General features: G+C 40.9%; 1 protein-coding gene across 1 annotated transcript in view; it reads right to left on the bottom strand.

Annotated features, from left to right (window-relative positions):
* RNF13 (ring finger protein 13) overlaps positions 1-16,026 on the bottom strand; it is an 82,989-nt gene extending 66,963 nt beyond the window's left edge. Inside the window, exons 1-2 of the mRNA XM_072618287.1 lie at positions 15,739-16,026; positions 498-620 (exon numbers count right to left, since the gene is read on the bottom strand). Coding sequence (XP_072474388.1) covers positions 498-611 — 114 coding nt within the window. The 5' untranslated portion in view covers positions 612-620; positions 15,739-16,026. The remainder of the gene's footprint in view (positions 1-497; positions 621-15,738) is intronic.
* Positions 16,027-17,576: the final 1,550 nt, after the last annotated feature.

Genomic DNA, 17,576 nt, shown 5'->3' with positions numbered 1-17,576 from the left:
TTGGCTGATGTATTAAGTTAATTTAGCTAAATTTTTTTTTATTCTCTTGTAAGGGATAGCTCTGTGAGTAGAGAAGGAGCAGTATTATTGAATATATGTGAGTTAGAAACAAAAGTTATCAATTAAAATATTTTAAAAGAGAAAATCATCTTAAGGTTTGGGCAACAGTCACAGTCATTGAGGGCTTTCTCCCCAGACTATCTTCATAGCTTAACAGAATTGATAAAAGCAACATAAGTATAAAATACTTGCAGAGTCCCAATCACTCTTATTTAAATGTGTCATTTTTTTCAGTTATACTTGCACCCAAATCATAAAACATCTGCGGTAAGATAGTTTCAAACCATTAGGAAAACGGTTCTAATTATTACTTGAATGTTCCATGGAATAAGTATATCATCAAAGTTGAAACACACACACACACCTGGCTCAAGTGGTGTTTTGTTCAATTTTTCTTCCACTTATTTCAGACATGAATTTGTTTCAGATGCACTTACCGCTAAAATGTCTGCCTCTACAGGTAGTAGGTTAAAGAATGCAAACAGCTGGACAGTCAGAATAGTATATATCTGTGTGGCTGACAACATTAACATCCCTATGGATAACAGCATCTTAATCACCTGAAAAATAAACACATAAGAACAATAAGTGGACCAAAAAAATACTGATTTCTTAATGTAGCATTTACAATATTCAATTGATCCTATAAATCTAGCATGTATCTATGGAATACCAATCACCAGCAACATACCTGAGGACTGCTGCTGTGAATGATCTCAAGGGTCTAATCACAGAGTATAATGAACTCCCTTTTCAGAAACTAAGCACTTTTCAATAAAGTAAAGCATGATATTCATAGCACCATCCTTAAGAAAAACATCATTCAGTCAGTATATATCTCATAACAATAGCCAACATGCTCAAGTAAAACACATCATTCAATCAATATCAAGTATCCAAATAAAGTCCTCTTTCCATTTTAACTTGAGGTTGGCTTCCAAGGCCCATGGCTCTTCCTCTGTGGGTTGACCACTCCAAACTCTTGCCTGGATTCACATATAGGCAACTCTCTGCTCCTACTCCATGTCTCAGCTCATGTGGACTGCTCCACTCCACAGACTGTCTCTGAAAAAAACAAAGCTAAGCAGGGCAACAACAATACTAACAACACAGCACCAGCACCATCATCTCAATTCATTTATAAAGACCAGACATAAATACAGACCAACAGATGGGACTTCTGAGAAATCAACACAGACCAACAGAAAGGACTTCCTCCAGGCTATCAGAGGTCTTCCTCTTTACTCTTTTCTCAATGCTGGCTCTCTTCATGTCTGCTTCTCTCAGCTTTGGCTCTCTTTATATACAGTTCTACTCATCATCTAATTGACTAGAGCCACATGTATTTGATGGGTTGGAGCCCATCTACACATCTTATTGGTTAAAATTCTCTCTATATATATGTATACACACACATTGTTTCTAGTTAAAGACAATTAATCAAAGGCAAGATTCAGTCAGATGAAGAAATGGAAGTGGAGAGTGGCTTGCCATGGTCTGAGGCCAGATTTTGACCTAGAACTTCCTGACTCAGATCTAGCACTCTATCCACTTAGCCACAAAACTGACTAGGTGGAAGAGGAGGGAAATCTATTCAAATTCCCACATACTGGCATGAAGTCAGATCATACACTGAATAAAGACATCACAAAACAACATAAGCCCCAGTAATGGGGTACCTTAAGCTAGAACCCAGCCGTGACCCCAAGTAAAAGCAGAGGACAAAGCTGTGATAAGTCCCTAAACAGTGCTAAGCTAGGCAAGTTGTAGCATTAGCAGCCATAGCAGAAGACCCTACAGCAGATCCTACAGGCAAAAAAAATGAACCATTAATAGAAGACAGCATTTTCAAGCAATCTTGATGGAAAGACTAGAACTGAGAATAAACTTAGAAATGCAAACAAAATGAGGAAAAATAAACCCAAAAAGTTAAATACATCTGAGAAAATGATGAATTGTGCTTACATTCTAAGGGAGAGAAGAGGCAAGTGTCCCTTCGAAGAACTAACATCATCAAAACATCACAGAGCAAGTTAAATAAGACAAACACAAGAAAAAGATAGGTAAGGCTTTTTTCATGTGTTTTTTGGGTTTTGTTGTTTTAGTTTTTACTTTGTTGAATTCTAAGAAATGAAAAAAAGTAAAAGGAAAGGGATATACTAGGAACAAAATGTGGAAGAAGAGGAACTTAGGATTTCACATAAATGCAGTACATGAGAAGAATATACAAATATAAAATCAGGAGAGGGGAAACAGGCGTCTCACTACCTCATATGTAAAACATAAAACTCAGCTAAAGTTGAACACACATACTTGCTTTAGAAATACATTAAACAAAAGGGAACTAGGCAACATCAGGGAAAGGGGTATCTAAGAAGGAGAAAAGTCCCTCAACTTCATCTTTAGGAGTCATCTGAGGAAAAAGCTGCACAAGCAGCCCCATGGAAAAAAATCTTTGCATTAAATAGCTGTTAAATGTTCAATGTACCACAAATATAGGAAATTACTAAAAACTACAAAAGACAGCAATGGTTGTCATGCTGGAAACATCATGGAAAGTTTATTGTTCTTAAGTCGTTTCAGTCATGTCCATCTCTTCATAACCCCATTTGGGTTTTTCTTGGCAAAGATACTGGAGTGGCTGGCCATTTCTTTCTCTAGCTCATTTTACAGATGGGGAAACTGAGCAAATAGGGTTAGCCTAAATGACTTGCCCAGGGTCACATAGCCAGTAACTGTCTGAGGCCAGATTTGAACTAAGGAAGATTAGCCTTCATGACTTCAGGTCTGCCACTCTAACCCCTGTGCCACCTAACTGCCCAATCATGGAAAGACAGGCACATTAGGGCTGGTTGGTAGAGCTGGGGAATTACTTGAGACTTTTACAGAATTTCTGAAGAGAACACAAAGTAGATTTGTGAATTATCTCCTGACTCCCAACAGAACATACTAGACCCCATTAATATGGATATTATCCTCATGAACTAAGTAAGGTTAAGTATCTGTTCTCTCAATAATATTCATTACAAGTCAGAGAGATATCAGAAAAACAGTTTAGAAAATACTTTTGGGGAAAATAAAACCAAATATTTTTATACACCAAACTAAGAAATAGCCAACTAAGGAACTGCACTAATGTGCATGTATGTATTTGGCTGAAAACTAAACTCTACTTAATGTTTACAGTTGTGGGGGACGGGGGGTGGGGGGGAGAAGCTGACAAAATTCAAGAAGTTTATATTTTAGCTTCTTTTTGGAAATCTTTTTAAATGAGGTATTCTGACCTAGATTGAACACATGTAACTGAACTAAACAATGAATGAAATACACAATTCGCAACAAACATTATGGTGATTATACAAACACAATTTTACTTACCAAGGGCTATAATGAAAGGGAAAATTCTTAAAGAATTAGCCTTGGAAACAAATATGATTGAAGCAAAATCCACATATTTACTAACTGTTCAACTCTAATATTCATAGTCTTTAGCATTATGGAGATATTTAATTCAAGAAATGAAATATGCCAAATGTTCTCTTGCTTCTCAATTGCTTCAACAAATAACATATAAATGTAATGTTTAAAAAGTTTGAGACATAACTTCAGGGAAATTAATCATTCTTATTAATAATGCCATCATATTATTAATAAAAAAGGGTAAATGACACTCTCAAATGACAAAGACCCCTCACGGAACCCATTCAATGTCCCTGCCAAAGGGCACTTATATGACTTTGGAAGGGTAAGTGTTCCTGAGGGTAGCAATGGACCGATGGGTTAAGAAGAGAATGAATATTATAATGAGACGTGGACCTTTTCTTACGAGAGGCTAGGGGACAGTGACTTGATCATGTCATTTACTTCCAAATTACACCCAGCCCAGGGCAAATCAATCAAAGAATTTATCTCTATTCAAACCAGAACATAATGGCAGGGTCTGAAGAAGATTAAGAAAATCAACCCAATCAGGATGTCCTTCAGAACTGAACCACAGGCTTCTGAAAAAATCCTGGGCCTAATTCAATAATTGATGATTAATAGGAGAGAAATAATCACTTCTCTCATACAGAAGATTAACCTTTTACTATAATGGTTTGCATTTTATAAAATATTCTTCCTATTACTTCCTTTATAACCTAATTCATGGCTACAAATTAAAAACAAAAAGGGCTTCATTTCCAAAATTTCCTTTTAATTACTTTCATTAAAACTTTTTTATAACCCCCACACACAATACTACTAATACTATTAAGAGATAAAACTAAGAAAATAGAAAAGATACCTCAGTCAGTCAACAAACATTTAAGTGCCTACAGTGTCCCAGGCGCTATGCTAATATGCTAAACCCAGGGAATACAAAAAAAGGAAAAGGTAATCCCTGCCCTCAAGGAGCTCACAGTCTAATGGGAAAGACAACAGGCAAGCAACTATATACAAATAATCAACAGAAGAAAAGAACTTGAACTAAGAAACACTAGTAAGGACTAGCTGGGATTTGAAAGAAGCCAATGGGCACAAATGAGGAGGGTGAGCAATCCAGGTGTGGGGGATTTGGTCCTGTTTGTGAAACAGCCAAGAATCCAGCGTCACTGGATCGGAAGAGAATGTGTCAGAGAGTAAGGTGTAAGAAGAGTAGAAAGGCAGGAGGAGGTTTGATTATGAAGGGATTTAAATGTCAATCAGAACATTTTCTATTTGATCCTGAAAGCAACAGGAAGCCACTGGAGCTTATGGGAGATGGGGGGATGTGAAATGACCCTGACTTGGGCTTTAGGAAAATCACTTTAGTGAGTGATGCATTGGATTGAGCAGAGATTTGAGGCAGATAGACCCACCAGCAGGCTATTGAAGGCCAGTACTAAAGTGGTGGGAGCATGGGGGAGGAGGGGGGAAGGAATTTAAGAGATTTTACAAAGGTGAAAATAGACAAGGCTTGGCAATAGATTGGAGGCAATGGATATGAAGGGGAATAGAAAGTGAGAAGTTGAAGATATAACTGCTGCGAACCTAGGGAACTGGAGGAGTGGTGCCCTTCATAATGATAGGAATGTTTGGAGGAATTCTGGACAGGGGGAAAAATAACAAGTACAGTTTTGGACATGTTGAATTTAGGACATGTCTGGACATCCATTTCAAAATGTCTGAAAGACAGCTCATACTGTAAATCAGCAGAGATGTTAGGTTGGAAAGCTAGATTCAAGAACATGGGAGCTGATGAAATCACGAAGTACTATAGAGGAAGAAGAGAAGAGGGTAGAAGAGAGAACCCTGAGGGACACCTACAGTTAGAGGGCACAACCCTGATGAGGATCCAGCAAAGGAACAACCGAAATGTAAGAGAACTAGAAGAGACTGGTGCCCTGAAAACCCAGAGAGAAAAGAGTATCATGGAGAACAGGGTGATGAATGATGTCAAAGGCTGCAGAGAGAGCGGTAAAACCACTGGATTTGGCAATTAGGAGATCAATGGTAACTCTGGAAAGGGTAGTTTCAGTGGAATGAGGTAAGAGGTTAAGAGAGTGAGAGAAGCGCGGAGACACCTTTTATAAACGGATTTTTGAGGAGTTTAGCTTCAGAAAGCAGGAGATAACTGCTAATATGGATAATAATGAATAGGGATGGAAGGAATAAGTGAAATACTTGGTTTCTGGGGGGTAGAGCAATCACTGGCATATTTGTAGGCAATAGGGAAGTAATCAGCAGAGAGAAAAGATTCTGAAGTGAGAGTAGGGATGATAAAAGGGGACAATCTGCTGGAGGACAGCAGATGCAGTAGGATCATTTTGCAGGTAAGAGTTAGCTGCCATGAGACAGAGGTTAAGAAAGAAAGAGTTCAACAGATAAATGGCAGAAGGCATCTGAGTGATATGAGATAAGGAAGAGGGGAAAAGTTATGGAACTCATGGGAAATTGTGTCAATTTTTTTCTGAAAAAATTTGAGGCAAGGTTCTCAGTTGAAAAGATGAGGGAAGGGGGGGACAGATAGGAAGTTTGCAGTCAATCAAAAAATTTTTAAGAGTCTGTGTGGTAAGCATTAGGAAAACCAAAAATAAGACGATCTTTGCCTAAAAGGACCTCACAATCAAATAGGGGAGGATGATACATTTTTTGAAAGTAGGGGGAGGGAAAAAGAACACCCAGCACAGGAAGGCACGATAAAGTCCTGTAGGAAACGATAAGGTGTCTGCTCTGGGTTTTCTCCTTAAATAGAAAATCTGGGAGCTCTCCTCTACCCACTCCAATGAGAGGAAGGAAAGGGTCCAAGGAGCCAGGAGTACTGAGAAGGTTTGAGTTTCAGAGCTGATTTGATTTTTGAATTTCTGAAATGCTCTAAATCACTACTGATTAGAGAAATGCAAATCAAAAAACTCTGAGGTACCACATCACACCTATTGGATTAGCTACCATGACAAAACAGGAAAATGATAAATGTTGGAGATGTGGGAAAATTGGAACTTGGTGTAGTTGTGAACTGATTCAACCATTCTGGAGAGCAATTTGGAACTATGCCCAAAGCACAATATAACATACCCTTTGATCCAGCAGTGTCACTTCTAGATCTGTATCCCAAAGAGATCATAAAAATGGGAAAAGGACCCACATGTACAAAAATATTTATAGCAATTCTTTATGCGGTGGACAAGAATTGGAAATTGAGGGGATGCTCATCAATTAGGAAATGACTGAACAAGTTGTGGTATATGAATGTAATGGAATATTATTGTTCCATAAGAAATGATGAGCAGGCAGATTTCAGAAAAACCTGGAAAGATTTACATGAACTGATACTGAGTGGAGTGAGCAGAACCAGGAGAGCATTATACACAGTCACAGTCACACTGTGCAATGACTTTGATAGACTTAACTCTTCTCAGCAACACAAGGATCTAAGAAAACTCCAAAAGACTCATGATGGAAAATGCCATCCACATGGAGAAAAAAAATCTATGGAGTTTAAATTCGGATCAAAGCATACTATTTGTTCTCTTTTGTTTCTTTTTTTCATGGTTACTCCCATTGGTTCTAATTCTTCTTTGCAACATGACTAAAGTGAAAATGTTTAATATGAATGTATATGTAGCACCTGTATCAGATTGCAAACTGTCTTCAATCAATTAATTAACTGATTGATTTTTTGAAAGAATGGATTTTTGGAGATAATGATAAAAGCCAGGTGAGCAGCCAGGTGGGACCAGATAAGGTCTGAGGAGAAATGAAAAGGTTTATAAGATCCACCAAAGGGAATGGGATAGAGAGTTTTGATAATGAAGTATAGAATTGTCTAGCTGCAGAGATGAAATCTGTACTGGATTCAGAGTGGGTACGTGACTTTCTCCAACTGTGTTTGCCAGTATGTGTGTAGGGGTAAAGGCATCAGATGATGGAAGTGATCTAAGGCTGAGGTTGGCTTCAGGGAACAATCAGCAACAAGATAAGGAGGATAGGGACACAAGAGAAGACAGCAAAGAGCTTAACTGGTTCACCAGAAGGTCAATATAGAGAGAAAAAGAAGAGAATGAGCAATTCAGGGATGATATTCTAGGAGAGAACTGAGGAGTTAATGAACTAGAGGTCATAGTGTAAACAAAGAATGAAATTTGGTATGGGAAGGCAGAGGGAAAGGTGGAAAGTCAATAGAGTGTGGTTAGATAAGGAGATTTCAGAGTTCTTAAACATGGAAGGAGGGCATCTGTCAGTAATGGAAAGATCAAAAGTATGACCATCATCTGTGTACAGTTCAGGCAGACTGGAGAATTAGGTAATGAGAAGTCAGTAGGTTAAGGAGAAGTCAGTAGGTTAAGGAACTGAACAATTAGGGTGTTTCAGGGGATGTATGCTGAAGTTCCAAAATATTAGGGTAAGAGTTAGGAAGGAAAGAAAAATTGTGAGCCAGGTACTGATGCATTAAGGAAGGAAGGACAGTGTCCTGGAGATCTGTAGACAAAAGCTACCAGGATTTTGATTCGGTGGAAGATGTGGATCGTATGGACCTCAAAGGAAGAAAAATTACTGGGTATTGGAGGTAGAGCTATTTTTCCCCCTATGGGAAGCTGGAAGTGGCAATGGGAAGAAAGTAGTATTTCAATTCTCTATCAAGCTAGGGATAACTTATCCATTGTTTTGCCAAGAGATTCTGTGCTGGTCAAAGACAAAAACAGCTAAATACTTAAAAGAGTTTGTATAATTCTGACCTTAGCCACCAAATAAAATGAGCATTTCCAAAATGCTGTGGTTGTACCTAAAACTCAATTTCTATTATATAAAGCTTACTTTTCAATATATAATAAATTCAACATTTTCAAAGCTGTGTTGCTTGTCTCTTATTATTTCTTGACTTCCTTCTCTTATTTTCTTCTTTCTTTGTTGAGAAAGGGAGAAAAGCATATCCCTAACCTCTACTCTTCCTCAAAGTTCCTCCTTCTATTGAAAAACAAAAACAAAACCTTTGTAACAGAAAATCAATCACGCATAGTCAACCAAACATAATTCCCACATTGTCCACATATGTCTCATTCTGCATCCTAAGTCCTCATGCAAGCCAGAAAGTAAGTAGGATGCTTTGTTATCAGTCCTCTGAAATCGTGGTTTATCACTACATTGATCAAAGTTCTTAAATTTTTCAAAGTTGTTTTTCTTTACAATGTTTTAACTGTGTAAATTGTTCCTTGGTTCTGTTCATTTCACTCTCTATAATTACATACAAGTTTTCCAAGGCATCACTTCATGTCTTACAGCACAACAGCATTCTATTATATTCATATACCATAATTTGTTTAGCTATTGGACAATAATGGACTAACGGACACCATCAGTTTCCAGGTTCTTTGCTATTACAACCCTCTATTTTTGTACATATGGATACTCTTTGTTTTTCTCTTTGGGATTATCACGTGATCAGAGGGTATGCAGAGTTGGTGACTTTTTAGGTATAGTTCCAAACTGCTTTCCAGAATGGCTGGGTCAATTAATTCACAGCTCCACCAAGAGTAATTTAATATACCTATTTTCCCAAAGTTACTTCCCACAACTGTTATTTTCCTTTTGTCTTCTTTAGCACAATGATGAGTGTAAGAAAGTTGTTTTATTTTCACTTCTCTAACGTTAGTGATTTGGAACACTTTTTTATTAAAACAGATTGGCAGCTTGGATTTCTTGTTATAAAACTGAATCAGTTTCTTAAATATAGTAAATGAGAACTTTATCAGAGAAACTTTCTGCAAAGATTGTTTTCCAGTTAACTGTTTCCCTTCTAATTGCAACTGCATTGTTTTCTTTATGCAACAACTTTTTAATTATATAAAACGAATGATCATTGGCCTAAACCTCATTCTGTCGGTGCTTTCCAATTCTCATGGCAGTTTCAGTCAGGTTGTGAGCCCTCATCGCAGTTGGTCTGTTCTTTGTCCTCACTGAACATTATGCTGTTACACACTGTGTAATCTATGGCATTAAGGAACCTCTATTTTGTAACCAGTACCAAAGAGTTTTTGTTTTTATTGCTTTGTGATATGCTTAGCTAAATTCCTATATTAAAGGAGAAAGTACACAATACATTCAACAGGATAATATTCAATTTGTACCTTGGTTAGAGCACTTACCGGTCCTGGTCTGCGGAATTTTTTTTTTTCTTAACCTACACTGACTTCTCTATGTAGACATGTAATAACCAGCTGACTCATGGTAATGGTAACAAAATTCCCCAAAACAATACAATCAGCTCTTCTTTTATGTGTGGCACAGCCCCAACGATACTCCATCTCAGTCTGCTTCTACCTATAATGGGCTCATTTCTAAGCAATCTCTACCAATCAATATGGATACAGGGAACAAGAAATCATTTTAATCCTATAATTCATTCTAAAGTCCAAAACAAACTATTCTACTTCAACAGTAAAAATAATCAATGTTTATTATATGTAAGAAGGATAATGGTATCTTTCAAAATCTAATGCAATAAGCTTTTTAAAATTATACCTTCAGGTATACAAATACAAAACAAAGCTGAGAGTCTTATTCTTAGCTTCATCAATGACACAACACAAGGTTTTAAGTAACCAATAATCTCTTTCTTCTTCATATTATTCTGTTACTCCCCTACCTGTTAATGAAATCCTGAGTCTTACTATTTAAAAATTACTAACCATTTTGGAAGTTTTGTGTTTTTCCATTAGATAACCAAACATCTTTAGATTTACTTCAACACTACTACAAGAAAGAGAGAACCAGTAATTAGAAATTGGTTGTGCTGTTAAAACCAACATACCAATAAAATATGTAAAATATATGTGTACCTGGATATGCTAAAAATGAGTTACTTCTAGAAAATGATAAATAAGTATTCAAGACAATGTATCTTCAAATTCATTATCTATAATTGTGATCTTCTGTAATCGATTAATCAACCTACGTTATTTCAGTAATATAAAAACATATCCATAGGAAACTAGTTTGATATTTTTTTAAAAAGAACTTTGGCCTTTTCACTGAGTTTAAAGAGAATGAAATTATCCCCTCTCTATATTAGGAAACTACAGGATAACTAACTACTAGGATATAAAAATATAAAAGTACTTCTTTTAATCAGATTACCATCCAATTCTTCCATCAAATCCTACTCCCTACTCTGATGTTGATTTAAGGTTCACTCTATGTCCTCAAAGGCTATGTACTTTTGAGAATATTGGCTATGACAGTTCCTAAGCTAAAAAGTTCTGTGAGTCAAGCAACACCATGCTGGATCTTTGTGATCATTCCTTCATTTTCTTTTTCTTCTCCTTGTAAACATTTATTCATGATATTTTTTTATATTGCTAGAATTTCCCATGGGATCCCCTTCTCCCAACAAAAGAGTCAACTCTTAACAAATAAGTCACTACTCCCCAGAAGATAATCAAAGAATATGAACAGGCAGTTCTCAAAATGAAAAATACTCTAAATTACTAAATAAGAGAAATGCAAATTAAAACCACTTCAAGGATCTACTTCATACCCATGCCAAAAATAACAAAAAAAAGGAAAACAACATTTAGAAAAGATGTGGGGGGACACAAATTCTAATGCACTGCTGGTAGAGTTGTGAAATGTATAGCCTCTATGGAAAGCAATTTACAACTATACCCAAAAAGTCACAAAACTGTGGATACCCTCTGACCCAACAATACTACTACCCGTACACTACCAAAGAGATGAAAGAGGGAAACAAGCCTCAAATGCAAAAGTGTTTACAGTAGTACTCTTGTAACGAACTAAAATTAAGGGAGTGTCCATTAACTGAGGAATAGCTGAACAAAGTATGGTATATGAATGCAATTAGATAATATTGCATAATAGGTTATATGAAAAGAACTTGCATGAAGTGATACAGTGAAGTGAGTAGAACCAGGAAAATAACTTATATTACTACAATGTTACAAAGAAAGACTTAAAAGAAAAAATGTAATGACCAATCACAATTCCAAAAGACCGGGGCGGGGGATGATGCATGGCTCCTACCTCTTGACAGAGAAGTGATGGATCAGAGGTATAGAATGAGACAGCCTTTCAGAGATGGTCAATATGTGGATGTAATTTGGATTTTTTTGTGTGTGATTTTGCAAACTTGTTACAAGATAGGTAGGGTGTTCTGTGGGTGCCAGACTCCCAGCTCCTGATCCAGGGGGGCCCCTGCCTTAATATGTGAAGGTGCTGGGACACCCCCAAGAAAAGAAGGCCTACCCTGAGAAGACATCTGCCCAGAGATCTTTCACCAGAGCTTCAGGGCAGCACCTAACATGAAGGTGTAAATCCTAGGGCTTCTGGTGGTACTCCATTTCTTGATCATCCTGGATGTGCAGAAAAGGCTTAAGTGAAGTCAGAACAGCAAGAACTACAAACAAGAGGTGACCATGGTAACCCTTATCCCTAACTTTTGGGAACAACATCGGTCTCCTGATATAAGCTGTTCTTCCCCAAGAGGGCAATACTGTATAAAGGATAAGGATTTTCAGATACCACAGGCAAGATTGTAGCATTCTTCACCATGTCCCACAAACCTTTTCACCCTGGAAAGCACTTCAGCTGTGGAATTCCCACCTAGGAATTTATCTTCAGCCCCTGTGGCCTTTCCCTCTGATTGAATGGCACCTCTCAGTGCCTCCATTTAAGGCTGGTCATCTCTCACAAGGTTGCAGTTTTGGCCTTCTCCAACATGCCCCCTCTTTCCCTTTTTCAGCTTCTGTTTTTAAGTGTAGTCCTCTCCCATTAGAATAAAGCAGCACACCCCACCACCACCCACCACCACCACCACCACACATCATCTTTTAGCCTATATTTGTATTCTCAGTACTTAATACACAGCACCTGGCACATAGTGAGGCTTAATAAATGCTTACTGATTGACCAGTGAGAGCAAAACAAAACAAAAAAAGATAAGAGCATCAATGAAGTTATTTTTAATATGCACAAAAAAAAAAAACCCAGAAGGAATTCCCAAGGAAATGCTGAGAAAGGGGACAGCTTTTGGCACTTAATGTACTGAAGTGAGTGAGGATATGCTTTAATAAAGTAAGCTATGTTATTGTATTTAGTTTCATGAGCAATACTCTGTTTTGGTTTTTGTAAATGAAAAAGCTCCCACTTAGTATTTATTAAGTTCAGGACAAAAAAAAAATTTGAAAAGTTAAAAAATATAGCCACACTGACTTCTTTTTTTAAACATTCAGTAAATATCCTTTCAATAAAACATTCTAACATTTTGTTCAGTTATCAAGTTGCAGAGCCAGTGTTCAAACGAAGCCTTTTAAATCCGAGTACGGTACTCATTTCACATCACCACACAGCTTTTTCTACCTGTCTCTATACAATACCTAGAACATTAAGATGAAGATAGTAAACACTTAATATCTGTTGAATTAAATCCTGTGACCTTTCCGCATGAACATCTACTAGTAAGTCTAATGATTGTATGAGTAAAGAGAACTAAAAAAATCAACTTTATAGTAATAGGAAAACATAACTAAATTTACTTACTAGAATGATGCTGCTGCCTGCTCTCCCTTCCCCCAGCAGAAAACTAGATTTGCATTTTATTTCTAGTAGTAGCAACAGATTTGCACTAATCTTGTTGTATTCCCCCTCTCCCATTCCCAAATCCAGTCTTCCTTGTGACTAAAACACACACATTTTCAAAATGGCTAGGCAGGATTTCTAGCTTGGAAAAACAGTAAATCGAGACGGTAAATACAAGGAACACATGAAGGTGATTTCATCTGTACTAAATATCCAAGTTATTAAAAGTAAGTTCCTTTCTCATTAATAGAATAACAGAATAAGATATTCTGTACTATAGTTTTCAGGTTTATATATTCATCACTATGATTTTTCAACTTCTCTTCCAACTATTATACATTACTCTCTTTCTTATACCCTTCAGTGAAACTAGCCTCTCTGAAGTTCCTCATATACAACTTTCCAATTCCTTTACATGAACTGCACACACCAAACACGTCTTAGAAATCCTTTTGTTCCTTCAAACGTCTGCTCAAGCGTCACCTTCTACAAGATCTGATAGCACCCTCCCCACAAAAAACTTACCATATAGATATTTATGTCGATGTAGTCTCCTTCAAAAAAATGGAAGCTCTCCAAGGACAAGGAAATGTTTCATTTTTGCCACTGTATCCTCAATGCCTTATAGTGCCTATCACATATAAGGTATTTATGAAACACTTTTGATTAATAAGTAATAATTGATTTGTCTAAATAATAATTCTGGCCCTCTCTTTTGAGGTCCTAACATTTTCTCAATTAATACAATCTTTTTGTAATGTCTCATGTCAAAATGCCACGTGACACAATATGGTGACATGATGAGCTGACTGAATTACTTCCTAGTAAACATTATTACTGTCCAATCAAACAATAAACAGTAAGCATCTACTATGTAACAGGCACTGTACTAAGCTTTGAGAATACAGAAAGAGGAAAAGACAGTCCAAGACAGTTCTTGCCCTCAAGAAGCTCACAATCTAATGGAGAAGACCACATGCGAACAAATACACACACACACAAAATTATATTTTTGTTGGGACTTAAAGGAAGCCAGGGAGGTCAGAGTGGAGGAGGAAGAGCATTCTAGGCATGTGGGACAGCCAAAGAGAATCCCTAGAGACAAGTGATGGAAAGTGATGGCCAAGAGGCCAGCTTCAACTGGACTGAAGAGTGCAAGGAGAGGAATAAGATGTAAGACTGGAAAGGTAAGAGGGGACTATAAGCCCAGAATTTACACATAAAAAAGTCTAGGACAGTCTTTTTTTTTTTTCCATTTAAAATGTAGGCATTTTTAAGGGAAAAGTCACACAAAGCAAACAGGAAATTCTTTTACTCATTTTATTTCCATTATTTATATAGGAAACAACAAAAAGCATGTTCAAACATACATTTATACTAATATAATTGTATTATACTATCACAGATTTAGAGCTAAAAGAGATTTGAAATATTACTTAGCTCAATGTCCTCATTTTACAGCTGAGAAAACTGAGGCCCAAAAACTTGCCCAAGGTCATACAGCAGCATTAAGGACCAGGCCTGATTCTTGCCACTCTACCACACGGCTCAAATGGATCCAAGAGAGAGCACCCAAGACATGCCACTAGCCCTGACATCAGCATTTCAAATACCTTTGAAGAGCCGGTGTTTAGGCACTAAAGGCACATTAAGAAGATGGCTAGGACCTATTAATTTTAAACAAGGACATTTGATGGCTCTCCCAGAATTCTCAGGCTTTAAATCTCATAAATTCAGAGCTCAACCACAAAGATCAGCTATTTTTAAAGATGGGGAAACTGAGTCTCGGAGAGGGCAAATGACTAGGCCAAGGTCATACAGAGTCGGGGTCATCCTGCCTAGGTGCGTGCCCCAACTCTCCCCGGCTGCTCCTGGAGAGCCGGAGCCCCACATCTCCCCCCGGGTAACGACTCCCGTCTTCACGAGTCTCGGAAGCTGCCCAGGGACCGGCCCGGGGAGGAGCCCCTCCGCATCCTCCTCCCCCGGCTCCTGGGGGCTCCAAGGAGCGTCCGCGGGGGACTGGCTCCCGGACAGCCCAGTGCCCCCTCGTGCCCGGGACCTCCACGAGCCCCGGACCCGGGCAGCTGCCCAAGGTGCTGAAGCAGAGGGTCCGCTCCGGCGGCGGAGGAGGGGAGGCTCCGGCCTGCTCACCCCCTCCGTGACCCCCACTTCCAGCCTTCCTCGTGGTTATCCTCTCGGCCCAGCGGGGTCTTCCTTTCTGCATCCACCGGCCCTGACCCGGCCGAGGGAGAGCTGAGCCGTCCCGGACCGGGCAAACGCGGACTGCTCGGAGCGCCCGGGAGGGTGGGGGGCGGCCTCCTCCCACCGCCCCAGCCCTCCCCCGGGGGCCCCCAGCCCGGCTCGGGGGCGGGGCAGAAGAAACCTAGACAAATTAAAACTTTACCACTCTCGGTCCGCCTTTAGAAAGGAGCGGGGGAGGGGCGGGTCACGGCAGGGATCAATTCCCGCAAGGGCGCCCGCACCCGGCCCCGCCCGGGGGACTGAGAGGAGGGAGGCAGGGAGCGGAGAACCTCTCGCTCCCGGGATGGATGGAAGGACGGGCGGGCGGGCGGACAGCTTAGGCCCCCGCCGAGGCGCGGCCACGGCGCCCCCCAGGCCGGCTCTCACCTGAGGGAGGAGGGGCCAGGGATGGGGGTGGACCCTCCTGGCGAAGAGCGAATTCGTCCCGAGTCCCTCCTCAGTCGCGTCAGGAGGCCCTAAGCGGCGTCCATGACCCCGGAGCTCGCTCTGCGGGCCCAACGGCGGAGAAGCCAGAGAAGAGACGACAACGCCGCGGGGAGGCGGAAATCCCGCCTTCTCGGTGCTCTCATTGGTAGGGGCGCGGGAACACAGGGAGGGGCTTGGGGAGGAGATTGGCCGGACAGGGTTGTCCGTTAAGAGAAGGGGGCGGTCCTTTCTCCGCCCTCTCTCCCCCTCCCTCCCTCCCTCCCTCCCTCCGCCCCTGCTGCTGCAGCTGCTCCTTCCTCCCTGCCGCCAGGCCGCGCTCTTGAGTGGAGGGGCGGGAAGGAAGGCTGGGGAGGGGGAGAACCGGAGGGAGAACGGCGTGGAGGCGCTTTTGGCGAGCCTGGGAGCTCGCCGGAGCCGCGCCGAAATGGACCCACTGTAGGGATGCGGACCCTGGAGGCCTGGAGAGGCTCACGACTTGCCGAGCTCGGCCAGGCTTTTCCAGGCCCACGCCGTTGGCTGTCCCCAGGCCACGGCATGGGCAGGGCCGGACTGGTCTGCCATGAGTGGGAGGCTGGGCCACGGCCCTGCTCCCGGCCCCGAGCTAGGGGAGGCGGCTGGCTCGTTGGCTTCCGTGGGAGGCGAGATGCCACTGAGAAGCGAAGGGCTGGGCTGGGGTCTGTTTGGCCGTGGGGACGCGGTCCCAGGACCTCGTTGTAGGAAACCCCGGGTCCGGGAATCTCGACCCGGTCCGAGACGTGGGAGCCCGCCCGCCTGCACCGTGCGATCTGCAGCCCACCCTGAAAGCCTTTTCGGTTCGAAGATGTCCTGAAAGGGGGAGCCCCCAGCCCCAGAAAATACGGGTCGGAAGGCGTTTAGCGCAAGCCGGCCCTGAAGTCAGCCCTTCTCTTCCCAGTTAGGGTAGCCAGTTGTCGGGACTTCTCTTCCAAATGAAAGGACTTCTTCCACTTTCTCCCGTTGTACTTAGTTCTGCTTTCTGGAGACCAAGCAGAATGAATCGAATTCTTTTTTTTTGGGGGGGGGGGTGTCCTGAAACCATAACCCCTCTAGGCTGTTCACCGTCTTGACGGACATTCTCCCAGCACCCCAGTCTAACTCACAAATACAACCGTCCTAAAATGTCCCTAATGCCACCTTCTGCAAAGAGCTCTCCCCAGACCCTCTTAGCCAGTCTGACCTCCGAGACTCACCCCGCCTTAGCCTGCGTAGATCTCCTTTGCCTCTGGTTGCTTGCTAGTGGTCTGCCCCGGTCAGCTGGGAATTGCCTGAGAGTTGGGACCAGTTTTTTCCTTAGCTCCTAATCCCCATAGCTTAGCACAGTGCCTGGTATTAGTCCACCTAAATAGATGCTTCTTGACTTGCCAAGAACTGAACGCAATTCTCTAGATATGTTAGGGCAAGGTGGGATAGCCCCACATGTCAGATTCCCCAATACCACTACTCACCATTATAATAATAATCAGCATGGTAGAGCTATTATCTCATTTTATCCTCACAACCCTGGCCAGGTAGGTGCTATTATTACACCCACTTCAACAGATGAAGAAACAGGTTAAGTAGGAGCCTCGGGTCAGGTCCTACCGATCCAGTAAGTGTCCCAGGATGGTTTTGAACTGGTGACTTCTGAATTCCTAGCCTCTGCCTCATTACCGGTTAGTTGGTTTTTGCTTGTTTTGCTCGTGTGTTTTTTATTTTTGTTCAGTGCTTTACCAGGCAACTTCATCGCAAATGAATTTCCATTGCCTTGAACAAGATCAAAA

Source organism: Notamacropus eugenii, chromosome 6 (genome assembly GCF_028372415.1).
Source record: "Notamacropus eugenii isolate mMacEug1 chromosome 6, mMacEug1.pri_v2, whole genome shotgun sequence".
Classification (NCBI taxonomy): Eukaryota; Metazoa; Chordata; class Mammalia; order Diprotodontia; family Macropodidae; genus Notamacropus; species Notamacropus eugenii.
This window is presented reverse-complemented; position numbering and strand designations above follow the sequence as displayed.